This window comes from Sus scrofa, chromosome 6 (genome assembly GCF_054392235.1).
Source record: "Sus scrofa isolate SSC_HxYL_T2T_F1_AM1 chromosome 6, Sscrofa_HxYL_maternal_Yorkshire_Landrace_v2.0, whole genome shotgun sequence".
Taxonomy (NCBI): domain Eukaryota; kingdom Metazoa; phylum Chordata; class Mammalia; order Artiodactyla; family Suidae; genus Sus; species Sus scrofa.
In genome coordinates, this window is record NC_139388.1 from 64,043,449 (window position 1) to 64,060,408 (window position 16,960).

General features: G+C 60.7%; 1 protein-coding gene across 11 annotated transcripts; it reads left to right on the top strand.

Moving 5' to 3' along the window:
* Positions 1-207: 207 nt before the first annotated feature.
* Positions 208-16,401, top strand: U2AF2 (U2 small nuclear RNA auxiliary factor 2). Of its 11 annotated transcripts, none has more exons than XM_084958514.1 (14): positions 1,083-1,232; positions 4,055-4,183; positions 4,614-4,733; positions 4,946-5,081; positions 5,659-5,703; positions 5,961-6,064; positions 6,248-6,399; positions 7,590-7,706; positions 7,833-7,971; positions 11,330-11,409; positions 11,491-11,613; positions 11,886-11,984; positions 12,237-12,485; positions 15,643-16,401. In XM_084958514.1, the coding sequence occupies exons 6-14, from the start codon at positions 6,043-6,045 to the stop codon at positions 15,775-15,777; spliced, it is 1,116 nt and encodes a 371-aa protein (XP_084814640.1). In that variant the 5' UTR covers positions 1,083-1,232; positions 4,055-4,183; positions 4,614-4,733; positions 4,946-5,081; positions 5,659-5,703; positions 5,961-6,042; the 3' UTR covers positions 15,778-16,401. The 11 variants fall into 11 exon arrangements, with proteins under 11 accessions (XP_020949106.1, XP_084814640.1, XP_084814644.1 ...); XM_084958518.1 differs by having other exon boundaries at positions 11,886-11,972; XM_084958513.1 differs by lacking the exon at positions 4,055-4,183.
* The last annotated feature ends 559 nt before the right edge of the window (positions 16,402-16,960 follow it).

The window sequence follows — 16,960 nt, forward strand, 5'->3', positions numbered from 1 at the left end:
GGTTGCCACGGCAACCGCAAGGGGGCGGCCTTGCTCAACGGTCGGGAATGTAGTCCCTTCCCTGGAGGAAGGAAATCTCGCGCACGCGCGCTCGGGCTGTGGCCCCGACGACCCGCCCCCCCTCTCCGAACAGTGAGAGGTCTCGGTTCAGACCGATCTCTACGCAGGCGCAGAGGCTCTCTCGCGCTCGCCCCTTCCACTTTGCGCATGCGCACAAAGCCGCGCTGGCAACCTCCGCAGCAGCCGCGCGCACTCTTCACTCCGCTGGCTGCTTTTGTCTCGCGAAACCTTCTTAGGCGCTTCTCAACATCGGTCCTTCTTTTCCTCCCATCGCCCCACAGGGAGAGCCGGGTGCTGAGAGCCGAGACCCTGCCTCTTCTTTTCCTTTCCCCTGACCCACCTCGCCTCTGTCCTCCCTCCCTTTTTGGTTCCCGGAGCCGGAAGGAGCCGAAGCGCCCACGGAAAAAGCCGAAGGTGTCTGCTGTGAGTCCTTCCCCAGGCGGTGGCGGAAGGAGCCGAAGTTCTCCGAAAGGGGGAGGAGGTTGCTCTTGGAATCTCCGGAAAGAGCCGAAGTTTGGAAACGGGTTTAATCTCTGGTTGGGCCCGAGGGGGAGCGCCAGAGACCTTCGGAAAGTGCCGAAATCCGGGACGGTTAGGATTGTCGGAAGTGGCCGATTGCTTGGACAGGGCCGTTGGGAAAGAGAGGGTAGAATCCGTGGAAGCAGCCAAAGACGGACGGTTTGAGTTCTTGGAAGAAGCTGAATTCTAAGTGGGGAGTCTGGGTGCTAGGAATGCGAGGACCTACGGAAACATCCGAACGTTGAAGAGCTACTATCCGAAAAGTTACGAAAACCTGAGAAGCCTGCGAAACCCTCGCTTCGGGTGTTTTCGGAAGCAGCCGAAGTCGCCTCTCCCTTCGCTCCTCCACGGTCCGGAAATAGCCGACGCGTTTCGGAGCCAGGCCCTGGGGGGAGGTGCGCCTCGTGGGCGGGCCGGCGGGGAGAGGGGCGGAGCCGGGGCGGGGCTGGGCGGGCGGCAGGGGCTTGATTAGGTAGGAGGCGGTGGAACGCCGGCGGCGGCCGGAAGTAGCCGAAGCAAGCGGCGGAAGTAGCCGAAGCGGCCGGATCGGGCGCGCGGCAAGGCGAGGCGAGAGCTACACAGGGCCCTACGCGGCCGCCTCAGCATGTCGGACTTCGACGAGTTCGAGCGGCAGCTCAACGAGAATAAGCAAGGTGAGGGCGCCGGGGGTGCGGGGCGGCGGGCGGGGCGGCTCTCGGCTTCCCCCTGTGTCCCCCGCCATTTTCCCCCTCGCTTCCCCCCCCTTAGGCCCGCACGGCGCCCCCCCCACCCCGCGGTGCGCGCCTTACTCACGTGACCGCCCGGCGTGCCGCCGCGCGGGAGGGGAGGGGGCGGCGGGCGCATGCGCGCCGCGTTCGGTTCCGCGCCCCACGTGGCCCCCGGCGCGGGTGGCGCGGGCGCCGCAGGCTGTCGGGAGTCCGTTGCGGACTTATTTTCTATTTTTTTAATTTGGAAAGGAGATTATGTAGATTGGGTCCCGCAACCCCTCCTTTTCTCCCGATGCCCTCGCACTTCCGCTTCCGGCCGGGCCCGCGGCCGGTGTCTCCACGCCCCCTTTGTTCCAAAATGGCGGTTGGAGCCCCCCTTCACGTGGGCGCATGCAGGGCCGCGGTGTGGGCCCTTCTCGCACCGCCGCCCTTCGCGCCTTTCCTGGGGGCTAGTCGCCGGGGTCCCTTCCAGCCTAACGTGGGTGATGCGGTGTCTCCTGGGAGAGGTCCGCACTGTGCGTTTTCAGTGTTCCTCCCGCACGCGGTTCTCCCTCGCGCCGTCGCGCCAGGCACAGTGTGGCGTGTCTGCCCCCCATATCTCCTCAGTTAGACAGGTCCCCTGTTCTGTACGAGCCCACCCTCCGGGCGCCGCGTGTGTCCGCCTTTTCAACGTGGCGATAAAGAGACAGGCTCGGAGCGAGTAGGGAGACTTAGCTCAGTTGGGAGGATGGGAGGCAAAGTCCCTCCGGTGATGCGGAGTCCAAGTAGGAGGCCGAGCTAGTGCCGACTAGTTTGGACACCCCACGAATGTTAGAACAAACTTAGGCCTGGAGGAGGTGGCGAGCGCGAGGCCTAAGCTCCTTGTGGTCAGAGGACTGCACAGGGGGCGGGGGGCGCTGGGGTTCCCCTTTCAGCCCAGTCTGCAGTTGGGAGCAGGTGGCTGGTTTAGGAGGAGACAGCGCCTGGGGAAGACGAAGTCGGGTTTCGGAGTGCCCACGGGGTGTCTGTACACGTTGTAACGCTTCACAGCACAGGCTTTGGAGGGGAGGAGACTTGGCTTCTAGTACCTGCTTTGTTGCTAAGTAGTTGTGGAACTTTAACACGTCTATGCTTTTTTTTTTTTTTTTTAATCCTTTTCTTGTGTGTAGTGGCTGTTAAATAGGTATGTGTCTTTATTACCGGTTTCTGGAGTCAATGGTGATGGCAGTACTGATAGTGCTTTGCTAAGCTTTTACACGGCTTATTTAAGTAGATGGTCAACAGCCGTGGGGGACTGACATGACTTCCTTTCCTTTGCAGAGGAGGAAGCAGGCTCAGAAAGCTTGAAAAACTTTCTTTGGTTTTAGCTGGTGAGAGTTGCAGCTGAGGTTAAGTGAGGTAATGTGTGTACAGTGTGTGGCATACGGTCTGGCATTCGTTAAGTGCCTAACGAGGAGTATTGTGAAATGATCCCTAGTGAAATTTCTTAGGAAGGTAATGGAGAGGCTGCCCTGAGCTGCCTCAGAGGTGGTGTCAGAGTTGGGACAGCAGGGAGAGGTGCTTTCCCAGCGTCATTATCCCATGTCCCACACTTGGGGCGGGATGAGCGTCGTTTAAAAGACCGGGAACACTGAGGTTGGAAGGTACGGTTGCTGTTTTGTGGTTTTATGCAGTTGGTAGACAGAAGAGCTGAAGCTGATCCTGAGTCTGGCTGCAAAACCACGTGCCCCTAGGCTGGACTGCTAGATGGAACTGAATGAACCTTCCTTGGGGCACTTGCACACGTGCTGCTTGGTTTCTCTTGGGTGTCCCCACTGGTACTGGCACGTCCCTTGGGCTGGTGGAGTTGTTCCCACAACAAAGTGATCACAGCGTTTTGAGTAACCACAGCTGCCTTTCCTTCCTGACCTGTTTGGGTTGAGGCAGGGAACCTACTGTTGCTTTAAGGGGAAGCTTTGCCCTAGTATCGTTGTGCCTGTGGGTCTTTGTCTCTGTGGTCCAAGCCTCCTCCAAGCCTCAGTCCCTGCCTTGTGCACCTGTGTCTCCAGGGAATTAATTTCCTTGTCTGTGTCTCAGGCACCCAGCAGGCGCCACTTCTTCCTCTGTGTCTGTTCCTCTCTGCCTGCTTGTCTGTTTCAGAACCAAAGCCACAAAAGACGCTGTTTTTATAGTTGGCCCATCTTTCAAGAGTGGAGCCAGAGGCCCAGAGCCTCAGGCCAGCACACCTCTGGGCCCTCAGTGTCATGCTTACCTGCTACTTCATGCTACTTGCCTCCTGGTTCCAGGCTTGGATTTGTTTTTCGTGTTCAGTCTGTGTCTTCAAGGAGGTAACCGCTTGTCTTTAGGGGCTCCCGCCAGACCCTGGAGTGTTCTGGCTGCCCCATGTTGAGTATTGCCTAGTGCTTAACTGCACTTGTGGGCATTTCAGTGTTCACAACTTCCTTGCTTTTTGGCCAGGGGCAAGTCACATGACCTCCCTGAGCCTCAGTTTTCCCATCTGTCAGGTGAGCCTCTAGCAGTGTCTCCCCAAGGTAACAAGATTAAGTTCAAGTAGAGCTAGCACAGGATCTAGTCTTAGGTACCATTGCAGTGTTGGCTGGAATTTTTTTTTCTGTTTTCCAAGGTGCGTGTTTTTCTGTCTTTTAGTGGTTCTGGAGTTTGAGTTCACTTGTGAAAAGTTTTATGTTTAATTGCATCAGAAAAACATGTGAGGCAAAAGCAGTAGAGGTGAGGTTAAGGTCCATGCTGACGTCTGGTCCTTACTGCTTTTTCTCCCTGTGTCCGGACAGACGGTCAAGTTGAGAAGCGTGTTGATGTGCATCTGAGGGGTGGGGCAGCATAGCTGGGTGTTGGTGTTTCGAACCAAGGAAATAGAGTGCCGCGTGGCCCTGGAACTGCCCCTCTTTCAGGAGTGAAAGGTCTGCTGGGAGCCAAGGGTTCTGTGGTTCTGCTGGGCAGGGAGGCAGAATCTGCCCCCAAGGGGAGGGGAGGGGGTAGAAGGAGCCAGCTAGCGGCCCGTGGGGAGCTCCGAGAAAGCGTCCACCCTGGTTTCTCCTGTCCCTGGCTCTGAGGACCTGTGGGTCTGGGGGGCCTGGGTGGGTCACCTCCCCTTCAGCCCGGATTCTGGAAGGGGCGCCTCCCTGGAGGAGGGCGTCCTGCACTCTTCGCCTGGTGGGGAAGGGCTGGGGCGGGGTGGGTTCCGCTGCTTCCCAGGCATCTCTGAGCCTGCCTGGCATCTGACTTGGGGCCTGGGCGTGGGGCTGTGGGGGCCAGCTGGTTGAGGAGGTCTCTCCTGAGGGGCTGCTGGGTCCCTGCAGGAAAACATCATTGGGTCTCTTGATTCCCCAGCCTCTAGCCCTGCCCCTCTCAGGGACGACCCTGGGGTCAGGCCCCTCAGCCCTGGAGGGGGACCAGGAGCCAGCCTCCTCTGTCTTCTCTGGCTCCCCAGCTCCTCCTGAGCATCCTCAGGTACCTTACACCCCGGGGCATCTCCAGGCCCTGCCCCTCAGGTAACCAGCTCCCGCCCTTGGCGCCCCAGGGTCCTGGACGCCTGTGGACCCAGGAAGCCTGCCGTCCCTTCCCCGTGGGGGGTGGCCTCCCTGGGGCTGGGCCGTAGGTGACAGTGAGCGGGTGGGCCGGGCCGCAGCCTCCCTCAGCTCACCTTCCCCGCCCCTGCCCAGAGCGGGACAAGGAGAACCGGCACCGCAAGCGCAGCCACAGCCGCTCCAGAAGCCGGGACCGCAAGCGCCGCAGCCGGAGCCGGGACCGGCGCAACCGGGACCAGCGGAGCGCCTCCCGCGACAGGCGGCGGCGAAGGTACCGGCGGGGTCACTCTCGTCCCGGGGGCTCTGCGGCTTGTCTTTCTGGAGCTCGGGGTTCCCTGGCCTGGGCTTTCTCGGGTTTCCGGTGGGTCGTTGGTGCAGCAGCGGGCGCTCGGGTGTGGCTCGGGCTCCCTCCCGCAGGGGCTCCGTTGTCCTGCCTCTTCCCCTGCCTGGTCCTTGGGGGCCGTCCCGGGACCAGGGGGTTCTTGGAGCCCATCTCTGCCCCGCCCGCCCGGGCGGCTCTTCTCTCTTCTAACGCCTCTTCCCTCCCCTCCCTTGGCTCCTCTGTTCTCTCTGCCCCTCAGGTGAGGAAGGGCGGGACAGGCGAGGTTCTCCTGCCTCCTCCCACCTCAGGCTCCAGCTAGAGAGTGGTCTGTCGGGCCCTGCCTCCCTTCCTCTGGCCTGGGCGGGGGGCTGGGGGGAGACGCGGGGCCGAGGGGGCCTGCTTGCCTGGGGTTCACCTCGGCCCTGTCCCAGCCCTGGGGCTCAGTGCCCTGGGGGGTGGGGTGGTGAGTGGGGAAGACGAGGGTCCCCAGTCACCCCTCCCCATGCGTTTCCCTCCCACCCCCCAGCAAACCTTTGACCAGAGGCGCTAAAGAGGAGCACGGTGGATTGATGTGAGCTTCTCTTCCTGCCCCTTCCACCCCACGTCCAGTCCCCCACCTCCCTCTGGCCCACCTGCCCCGTCCCTGTCCAGCCCCGGCCCGAGCCCTGGGGAGAGAGTTCCCCCCGCCTTGGAACGGCCCCGTCCCGGATCCTCTCCCTCCTGGAGAGACCGCTGGGGTGGGGGGCAAGGGGCGCCTGGGGGGACCCGCAGGCCCACCCTTGGTCAGACTGAGGTTGCCCCGCCCCGCTCTCCCTCGCCCTCCCCCAGCCGGTCCCCCCGTCATGAGAAGAAGAAGAAGGTCCGCAAGTACTGGGACGTGCCGCCGCCAGGCTTCGAGCACATCACCCCCATGCAGTACAAGGCCATGCAAGGTGGGCGCCTCTCTTTGGGGGCGGGGGGCTTTCGGGCCTCTGCCTTTGGAGTCCTTGGCGCGGTGGGGCCAGCGGGGAGCCGCCGAGGGCTGCGCTCCGTTGAGGTCCGTTGAGGAGCGTGCTGCTGCCCTGCGCGTCCACGGGCACCCTGCCATCCTCTGGTTCTCTTCTTTCCTCTCGAAGCTGCGGGTCAGATTCCAGCCACCGCCCTCCTCCCCACCATGACCCCTGATGGTCTGGCCGTGACCCCAACGCCCGTGCCTGTGGTCGGGAGCCAGATGACCAGGCAGGCCCGCCGTCTCTACGTGGGCAACATCCCCTTTGGCATCACTGAGGTACTGCCCTCCCCCTGCCCTGCCTCTCCCTGTCCCCCCCTGTTCCTCCCCTCCCTCCCCTCCCTCCCCCAACCTGCACGGGTCAGACTCTGTTCCTGCAAGACCCCCCGGCCCCCTCCCAGACGGACGATGGAGTTGAGCCAGCCAGGGGCCGGGCTGGGGGTGGCCCGCTCCCTCCCTCCTCTCCCCTCCCGTCTCCCCTCCCCGCCTCCTCCAGCACCCAGGGATCAAGCACACACGTACCGTACCTACGCATCCACGGATCCGAATCCGTATGGAGAGACAGAGAGGGAGACTCGGACACACACACACACTCACACACACTCACGCTCACACTGACGCTCGCTCCCCTCCAGTTTCTCTGACACACCTCTTGTTCTCTGCCGCCTGTCCCGTCCTCTCCCCACACTCTCGTTTTTGATCGCCCTGAACTCCCCACCTTCCCCACCGCTCCTCTCCCATCCCCTCTCCCCCACCCCTTCCCGTGGCACCCCTGAGAATCCCGAGATCAAAGAGTTGTTTCCATTTCTCTTTAAAGTGAAATATTGTGGGGCTGAGATCCCTCGTAGCAACAAAAAGTTTGCTACCGTCGTTGAAGGCAAGTAAGGTCCATTCTGACTTTCTCAACCTGCACTTTGCTACATTTGATGAACCAGCCCCCGGACTCCAGGGCCAGATCCCTCCACATCACTCTTTTCTCCTCCCCTCCCTCCCCCCGCCCCTCCGCCCTCCCCGCCCTCCGCCCCCCTCTGCCTCGGGTTTCTCTGTCCTGCCTGCTCTCGCTGCCCTCCCACTGTGCTGCCGTTTTCCTCTTGCTGTCACCTCGACGTCTGGTTTGTCGACTCACGTGTTTCTTCTCCTCGCTCTCTCTTGTTTCCTGACTCTTGGACGATCTCTCGCCTTTCCCCTGGTTGGGGCCCGTGGCTCTCCCCGACCTCCTGTCCTGCCTCCTGGACCCTGGCTGTCTCCTGCTGCCCCCCCCCCCCCCCCCCGTTTCTCTCATCTTTCTTCTGCTTTTGTTCCTGCTGTGGTCTCTGTGCCCCGACCCCTACTCCATTGTTCCTTCCCTCCCACCCTGCCCTCGTCCCTCTCCCCTGACCCCCAAACCCCTCTGTGTCTCCCTCTCTCACCCTTCCCCTCCTCTCTCCACCTCCCCCCCCGCCCCCCCCTGTCTCCTCTTCCCTCTGCAGGAGGCCATGATGGATTTCTTCAACGCCCAGATGCGCCTGGGGGGGCTGACCCAGGCCCCCGGCAACCCCGTCTTGGCGGTGCAGATTAACCAGGACAAGAACTTTGCCTTCCTAGAGGTGAGCTGGGCGTGCGGTGGGGTCAGGCCATGCCCCCCTCTGCGGCAGCCCTCATTCCCCACCCCGGGCCCTTCTGCAGTCCCAGCACTGCCAGCGTTGCCCCTCACCACCACCTCTTGCCTGCAGTTCCGCTCTGTGGATGAGACCACCCAGGCCATGGCCTTTGATGGCATCATCTTCCAGGGCCAGTCCCTGAAGATCCGCAGGCCTCATGACTACCAGCCCCTGCCTGGCATGTCGGAGAACCCCTCTGTCTACGTGCCTGGTGAGTGGCCGTCTCTCAGCCCAGCTGGGTCTCGCGGGGAAGCGGTGTGTGCACTTCAGAAGACACGGGTCTTCCCACCCGGCCCCTGCGCTTTGGGAGGTGGGTGTCTCCCCGTTTGGCAGAGCTGACGCCCAGAGAGGGTGACCTGTGATCTGCTTGAAGATGCACAGCTCAGCTCGCAAGCGGCCGAGCCAGGACTGGACCTGGCAGTGTTGTGGAAAGCGAGGGGCCCAGCTCTGGCCCCCGGGGGTCGGTGTGCGCGTGTGTCCCCCCAGGGTGGATTTACACTGTCAGCAGAGCTTGGAGTGTGAGCTCTGACGCCTGGGTACCCCTCACCTTGTTCTTTGCTGTTTCTGTCCTCCTGGGTGCCACTGGGTTCAGTACGTCTCAGTTGGGGTACCGCCGCGCAGACTTTGTTCTGTGAGGGCAGAAGAGCGAGTGTGTTTTGCCACGCAGGGCGTGGGGTCTCTTGAGATGGCTGTTGTGCAGATGCTGCAGGAAAACAGCCACAGGTGATACCCGAGCAGGTGGGTGTGTCTGGGCTCCATGTGCCTTAACTTTCACGGGGACGGTGCGATACTCACATGCTGTCGAACAACCGCTCAGAAAGCTTGTAACTGTGCGGAAACCGGAAGCAGGCTGGCCCTGACCTGTCGGCTGTTTGCCGACCCCTGTGCTTTCGTGGTGGGGTATCTGCGGCTTTGGGCCTGTGTGGCGTCTGGTTGGGGTGTGGGGGGTTGGAGGAGCCATTGCTACTTAGCTGTCCTGGGCCCAGGTCTCAGCCCATGGAGCTGCCTTAGCAGAAGCGGGGGGAGCCCTGGTGTGGGCTGCCTGTGGAGCGTGGGTCATGCCTGTGGGGTTCTGCTGGCGAGATGTCACAAGGAAGGTGGCACCCCTTAGAAGTTGAGTCTGTTCTTTTATTCACGTGGAAACGGGCATGGGGAGTCCAGAGAGGGTGGCACCTTGGGGCTCGGGGCTGGGTCCCTGGCTCATCTGTAGTGCTTTCCACTGAACTTTGGGTCATTTAGCACATCTCTCTCTCTTTTTTTCTTTTTTTGTTTTTCTGCCATTTCCTGGGCCGCTCCCACGGCATATGGAGGTTCCCAGGCTAGGGGTCGAATCGGAGCTGTAGCCCCCGGCCTACGCCAGAGCCACAGCCACGTGGGATCCGAGCCGCATCTACTACACCGCAGCTCACGGCAACGCCGGATCCTTAACCCACTGAGCAAGGGCAGGGACTGAACCTGCAACCTCATGGCTCCTAGTTGGATTCGTTAACCACTGAGCCACGATGGGAACTCTTCTCTTTTTGTTTTTTAAGGCTGCACCCAAGGCATATGGAGGTTCCCAGGCTAGAGGTCGAATGGGAGTTAGAGTTGTCAGCCCACATGTTAGCCAGATCCAAGCCATGTCTGCAACCTACACCAGAGCTCACGGCAACACCAGGTCCTTAACCCACTGAGCCAGGCCAGGGATCGAACTTGCAGCTTCATGGTTCTTAGTCTGATTTGTTTCCGCTGCGCCCCAACAGGAATTCCTAGCACATCTCTTTCACGTGCAAAAGCCCTGAGGTGTTGCTGACGTAGACATTGTATGTAACCGTGTGACTGTTCTCTAGGTTGTGCTACAGAACCTTCCTTCTTTTGGGCCTTTTCTTGGGAAATTCACTGTGTTTTAACTCGTATCAAAGGAGCCCACTAGTCACCCCTGGCCAGGCCTGGTCCCAGGTGTGCCCTGTGGATCAGGCGTTCACTGTCAGGTCGTAAAGGCCCGGCAGGTGACAGCTTGGGGCAGAAGGTGGCCCATTCCTTGCCTTTATTTATTTATTTTTTTGCTTTTTAGGGCTGCAGGTACGGCACATGGAGGTTCCCAAGCTAGGGGTTGAATTGGAGCTACAGCAGCCAGCTTACACCACAGCCACAGCAACGCCGGATCCAAGCCACATCTGCGACCTACCTCACAGCTCAGGCAACGCCAGATCGTTAACCCACTGATTGAGGCCAGGGATCAAACCTCCGTTCTAATGGGTATTAGTCAGGTTCATTTCCACCATGCCGCACTAGGAACTCTATTGCTTGCTTTTTAAATACGGTTTATCGGTGCATAGCCACTCCTAGTATGCATGGTTGGGGCTTCTCAGTGGTCCTTTTTCTGCTCCGGTAGGCGCTGGGGTCTCCTTTCACCCAGGAGGAACGTGGGGCAGGGAGCGAGCACTCAGGTGTGATGGGTGGGGTCTGCGTTCTGTGGAAACAGGTGCGGCAGGGACAGGGACGGTGGTCCAGGGATGGTGCCAATCCTTTCCTTCCTTGGGCCTGGGGGGAGGGGGTGGTGGTGGTGGCAGAAGGCGAGAGTCTGCCTGCAGATTAAGTGCTTCGGTTCCACCTTTTCTTTCTCTTCCACCTTTTCTTTCTCGGTACTAAAGGTAATGTCTTGATTCCCCCTCTGCTCCGACCAAAGTCACCTTGGTGATGAAGGGGGAGAAGTATTTACAGACATTATTGGTGAGAAAAGGAACATTTGGGGAACCTGGAAGACAGCTTTCCCACCTGGGTGGCAGGGGACTGATCTGGAGCCAAGTGTGCGTCCCCTGGCGCTGGGAAACCTCAGCCACGGTCCCTGTTACCGGGCCTGGCTGCCCAGGGCTGACGTGAGGTCCTGAAACCTGGATGGACACTGGGAGTGGAGACGGCACAGTCACCTTGGCCTGTGTGAATTCAGCGGAAGCCTGAGCCAGCCCCTGGTTTCTGCCTGTGGGGCTCCCCCACTTCCCGGGAGAACCTTAAGCCCCAGGACCGGGGTGCCGGGCACACGGTGTTTGACCACTTAGAATAGCAGACGCCACCGAATCCCACGTGACTGAGCCGGAGAGTAGCCTGGGCAGCGTCGTAACTGTGCTCAGCGCAGGACCGCAGCGCCAAGGGTGGGGAGGCTTCATTGGGAGGCTGGTAGGAAAGGGCTCTGCGTTGAGGCCTGAGGGGCGAAGAAAGGCTTGTGTATCGTTGTGCCCTCTCGCCAGGAGGACCAGAGCCGAGGGGACCTGCCGGGCCACACAGCAGCAGGTGGCAGGTTAGGGGCTTGAGCTCGGGTCCCCGTGACCCCAGGGCCGGCAGATTGTTGCTGAGCCATGCTGGTGTTTGTCACAGTGTGTGTCGTGGGGGGCTGCTGGTGTGAACCTTGCAGGCTGGGCAGGCCTGGGAGTCCTGGCCGCCCGTGCTGGGGTGGGTGTGTGGATGGACAGGAGGAACGCGGGCCTCTCTCTGCCAGCTGGGTGTCACCAGTTTCATCTGGAGACGTCCCCAGTTTCCACGTAATGACCTTAGGCTGGGGAGTCAAAGTCCGTCTGCTCTTTTTCCTCTAGGAGTCGTGTCCACCGTGGTCCCGGACTCTGCCCACAAGCTGTTCATCGGAGGCCTACCCAACTACCTGAACGACGACCAGGTAGACCTTTCGGCTTTTCCTGCCACCTCCTCCCTTCCAGCCTCTGCCCAGACAAACTCACGGAGTCTTCGCCTGCTGCAGGTGAAAGAGCTGCTGACATCCTTCGGGCCTCTCAAGGCCTTCAACCTGGTCAAGGACAGCGCCACGGGGCTCTCCAAGGGCTACGCCTTCTGTGAGTACGTGGACATCAACGTCACGGATCAGGTGAGCCCTGGCCCCCACCCTGCCTCGCACCCACGCCAAGGTTGTCCCTCCCTGGGCTGGGCGGGGGGAGGCCAGCCTGCAGCAGGGCCTCGCACGCGCGGGGGGCCCCTTCCCCTTGGTTCCAGCTCTCTCCAAGCTCTCAACCCTGTGCCTTCCCCGTCCCCCACCAGGGCCCAGTGCTGGGCTGCGGGGGCTTGAGGGGAGGTGTCAGGCTCTTGGCCTCTGACCTGTACTTTCCCCTGCGGCCCCCGACCCTCCTCCCCCCAACACAGGCCATAGCGGGGCTGAACGGGATGCAGCTGGGGGATAAGAAACTGCTTGTCCAGAGGGCGAGTGTGGGAGCCAAGAATGCCACGCTGGTGAGCCCCCCGGCACGTCATCTTCCATTGGCTAGAGGGGTACCTGGGGGTGGGAGGGGCGGGGCCGGGCCGGGCGGGTTCTCCTCAGCTCTGCTCCCAGCTCTCCTGAGCTGGGCTGGGGCCGAGTGCCTGGCCTTTGGCGGCGGCAGTGGCGGCGGGCAAGGTCTTCCCTGCCGCGGAAGGGAAGGCGTCTGAGGCGGGGCTGGGGCCGGAGGGCCGAGGGCCGGGCCGCCCCGTGACGCCCTGCCCCCTGCCGCCCCACAGAGCACCATCAACCAGACCCCGGTGACCCTGCAAGTGCCTGGCCTGATGAGCTCCCAGGTGCAGATGGGCGGCCACCCGACCGAGGTCCTGTGTCTCATGAACATGGTGCTGCCTGAGGAGCTGCTGGACGACGAGGAGTATGAGGAGATCGTGGAGGACGTGCGCGACGAGTGCAGCAAGTACGGTCTCGTCAAGTCCATCGAGATCCCGCGGCCTGTGGACGGCGTGGAGGTTCCCGGCTGCGGAAAGGTGTGTGTGTGCGTGCGCGTCTCTGCACGCGTGCAGGAGCTCGGGCGAATGGCTCCCCACCTCTCCTGGGCACGTGCACCCCCTCGCATTCCCGCTGTTCTGCCTCAGCCCACTGACCCGCTCCTCTGACTCTGACTCGCTGGGCCCTGGTGCGTGCGTGCGCGTGAGGGGGTGTGTGTGTGTGTGTGAGTGTGCGCTGCACTGCTGTGTGTGTGTGCGCGCTGCTGTGTGTGTGTGCGCGTGCGTGGTTGCGCACTGCCGTGTCCCAGACCAGGACTCGCCTCTGTGTTGAAGCGACGTTGACTCCCAGCCCGGCTGTCGTGGGGTCTTGCGTAGGGAGTAGGGAGAGAAGTGCTGGACGTGGCCCCACAGACAGCAGCAGACCGTCTTGTCTTCCCGACAGGTTCTCGTTCTCTGTCGAGCTCACCCGTGCTGACCCTGAGCTCTCCCAGCAGCTCCCTGAGGCCTTCTTCCCAGTTAGCTCTCTGACTGCGGGGCCTGAGTCGGAGCCCCCTGAGGGACGTTGCCTCTGGCACCCTGCCAGGTTCAGCTGCTCCCACTACCCGCGGGTGGCCAGGAGTGGGCGGGGCTTGTCTTCACCCAGCTGCTCTGCTGGGGCAGCTGCATGCTGCCTGGGATGCCGTGCACGCCTGAGGCAGTAGCTGGTCAGGGGGCCCAGGACTGTAGTGGGATAGGGTTGATGTGGCGAAGCCCCGAGTGCCGGATGCCCAGTTATCCAAGCAGGTGGCTGGGGTGCTGGGCACGAGGCGGCGAGGAGGCCGGGGTAGCCGGAGGGCAGTAAGCAGAGGGCAGCGGGGTCCGTCGTGGCTGACCTTGTAGGGCCACACGGGTCCTAGTGAGAGTGTTCGGTGTCCTTTTGAGTGAGAAGGGAAGGGGTCATTGTGAAGTCTTCAATGGGGGGGAATGCTTGGCACGTAGAGGTGGTTCCTTGTAAGGTGGGGGTGGGCAGGGGTGCGCAGCCAGTGGTTAGCCTAGCCCTGCAGAGCTGGCACCTGCTGGCTGGGGATTGGAGGGGCCGAGGGACAATCTTTGGAGCTTTGGGAACTGACAGCTTGTGGTCACTTGGGTGAAAGCTGGTTCCCTGATTTAGAGCAGTGGCAGGGGATGCAAAGAAGTCCGTGGCCTCTAGATGCCCAGACCGTGGGAGCTGACTTGGGTGTGTCGGGAGTGGTGAGGAGTCAGGTGAGAGGCAGGGGAGATGAGCAGGTTGAAGAGAGGGGAACAGTGTCAGTCCTGGGGGGGGCTGGCTTTGAGGTCCTGAGACACCCCAGCAAAGATGTGGGGGATGGCTGGACAGAGCTCCTTCCAAGTGTGAGGTCAGATGGACACACTGGTCCCCAGTGTTCAGGTGGTGGTCTGGATATGCTTGCCCGGGGAACAGCGGGGGACAGCATCACCTCTGGGGGGCAGGGGCCAGAGGAGGAGGGCAGGCAGCATTTATTTTCACCTGCTCTCCTGTTCCCTCCTCACCATGCCCTGGAGACACTAGGTCCCTACTGGCTAGTTTCATCGTTGCACCGGAATGGAGGAGCCTGGCTTGCTGGGGTGCTGGGAAAAACTAGGAAGCACCCTGCCAGGTCTCTGGGATCAGCGTACCTGTTTGTCTGTAAACTTCATCATTTTCAAGCACGCAGGAAGGGGAGAGAGGGAGGAGCCGCCATAGCGATGGAATAATGTTACAGCATAGTGTTCGTCCTATCGCGGTGTATATAGTGCTGGTACACATGCTTCACTGCCCAGTTCAAGTTACCTTGTCTTCATTAATTTCCATGATCAGGCCCCCATTTTTACTGAAACACAGAATATTTCACATTTCACATATCATGTTTCCCCCAAGATTCTTCTTTTTTATTTTTTTTGTCTTTTTGTCTTTAGGGCCACACCTGTGACATAAGGAGGTTCCCAGGCTACGGGTTCATTTGGAGCTGTAGCCACCGGCCTACCCAGAGCCACAGCAACACGGGATCTAAGCCATGTCTGTGACCTACACCACAGCTCATGGCAATGCTGATCCTTAACCCACTGAGCGAGGCCAGGGCTCGAGCCTGAGTCCTCATGGGTGCCAGTCAGATTCGTTAACTGATGAGCCACAGCAGAAACTCTTCCCCCAAGAGTCTTAAGCGCGCTTCTCTATCTCAGCTACTGATAATTGGTGGCCTGGTAACTCTTGCCTTTGGGTCTGTGCTGTTTGCTGTAGGATGTTTAGCCTCATCCGCAGCCTCCACCCACTAGGTGCCAGGAGTACTGTGTGTGCCTTTGTGACTGTGAAAAACATCTCCAGACATTGGCAAATGTCCCTTGGGGACACATTTCACTTGGTTGAGAATTACTGCTGTGAACAGTTGACTTAAAAAAAATGTTACTTTAATGAAGCCACGCTATACCTACCATCAGTACATTAACTAGAGAACCATTAGGATCCGCCTCCCCAAGCCACGTTCACATTTCTCACCGTTTTGGAACGTCCTCATGGTTGAGGGAAATAAGGAACCCGAGGGACCCCTGCCATTTGGTTTCAGACTTTCTTAATCAGTTCTTTACACCTCCCCCCCCTGCCCAAGCTCTTTTGCTTGTTGAGGCAATAGGGACATTTGTCTTACAGGATTCCCCAGGCTCTCAGTTAGGCTGCTTTTACCTCCTCTCTCTACACTTCCGTAAACTGGTGGCTCAGGCAAGATGAGAAGCCTGAGGAGATCAAGGTTTCAGGTTTTGTCTTTCCAGTCAACCTGGGTTTGGATAGAAATTTCCAAGTTTTCCTCACTTCATCCCTTGTCCAGGGGAGACATCCATGTCCTTGGGTGGTGGAGGGACCCCCCCCCCCCCCCCCCCCGAGCATGGTGCCTGATGCAGGGGAGACACTCAACACAAGTGGCCTCTCTCTGAGTTTACGCCTGGCCTCTGTTCTGTGGGGCTCTTGACTCCAGCTGCCTTTGCAGGTCTTTCCTCTGTTTCATTCTTTGATCCTGGGGTGCTGGAGGAGGTTTGGATAAATGTCCCCACACCGGCAGTGAGCCCCCTCTCGCTGCCTGGGAGTTCTGAGTTGGGGGTAGATGCTGGCTGGTTGCTGTGAGGGAGCCAGCTCATCCTCGAAGGCAGAGGCTGGTTGGTCTTCACACCTTGGCTCTTGTTCCCGCAGATCTTCGTGGAGTTCACCTCTGTGTTTGACTGCCAGAAAGCCATGCAGGGCCTGACGGGTCGCAAGTTCGCCAACAGAGTGGTTGTCACAAAGTACTGTGACCCCGACTCTTACCACCGCCGGGACTTCTGGTAGAGGCGGCGGGGGAGGGCAGGGGCAGGGCTGGCTGGGGGCTTCTCCCCCTCCCGCTCCCCCTCTTTTCCCCCTCTGAAGACCATGGGCAGAGGAGTGACAGCCGAATGACAGAATGACAGCCTGACAGCCGGCAGCAACTGGAATGGCAGCAATTAAGGGTGGGGGGTGGGGTGGGGCTTGGGGCGGGGAGGGACGGGGGAGTGCTCACACAGGCCCACACAGATACACACACAGAGGGAAGGGGGGGGCGGGGTGCGCAACAGGGCTGGGTCGGATCCCCACGGCCCCTCTCCGAAACAGTCTTTCCTCCCTTACACTCCCTTTCTCTTCCTCCTCCCACCGTAGAAACGTAGCGTGTTTATATTTTATGGCCAAACTATTTTGAATTTTGTTGTCCGGCCCCAGTTACGCTGCCCTCTCCCCTTTCAGGACCACAGCTCCCGTCCTCTTGGCCTCTGGTCCTCTCCGCGGTGTTGTCCTTGGTTTCTTATGTAGCTGATTCTTTCCACTTTAGTTTCTCCAGACCTGCCCCCCAGCCCCGTCACCCCGTCCCTCTCCTACTCTCTGTGGCAGTTTCATATTTGCTAAGACGAATTTGCTCATTAAACATTTTGTTGTATTTTACTTTATGGAGCTGCTCTTTGTCTGGTGTATGTAACCCCCACCCTTCCATTTCTCGGGGTTCCTTTGGCCTAGGCTGAGGCGTCGGTCCCGGAGGCCCGGCAGTCCTCAGCGTCACCCCGGCCACGACGCCCCGGCGCCCTTGGCACGCTGCAGGTGGCACACCCCGCCTGCGTGGCCTGCTGGTCCAGGAGGACGGTGTAGGGCGTGGCCCTGGAGAGGAGGGTGCCGAGCCCGCCTGAGGTGGCGGGTGGCGGCGGCGGGAGCCGTCTGGGCTCGTGGGCCCGGAGCTCAGGTCGCCCCGAGGGTCCGGCACTGGCGTGCGGGGGCGGTCTGGGGACAGCGCGGCTTCCCGGTTCGGTCGAGCGCGCCCGGCGGCCCCGCGCTGCGCCCCGCCCCTTTCTGTGCGTTCCCGGGGTCTGGAGGCTGCGGCGGCAACCGGGCGAGTGGCGCCTGACGACGAGGTCAGCGCGCCGGAAGTGACGCCGCGCGGCCAGGTGGGGGCTGGGGGCTGGAGTCTGCGCAGGCTTGCCGCCGCAGAGGGGCGACCGGGCGGGTCGAG

Bases quoted from the DNA above. Each gene is read 5' to 3' on its own strand.
- U2AF2 (XM_021093447.2), top strand. From the start codon at position 1,184: ATGTCGGACTTCGACGAGTTCGAGCGGCAGCTCAACGAGAATAAGCAA. The intron at 6,065-6,247 runs GTGGGCGCCTCT...TTCCTCTCGAAG, and splicing joins GCAGTACAAGGCCATGCAAG to CTGCGGGTCAGATTCCAGCC. The intron at 11,410-11,490 runs GTAGACCTTTCG...CGCCTGCTGCAG, and splicing joins ACTACCTGAACGACGACCAG to GTGAAAGAGCTGCTGACATC.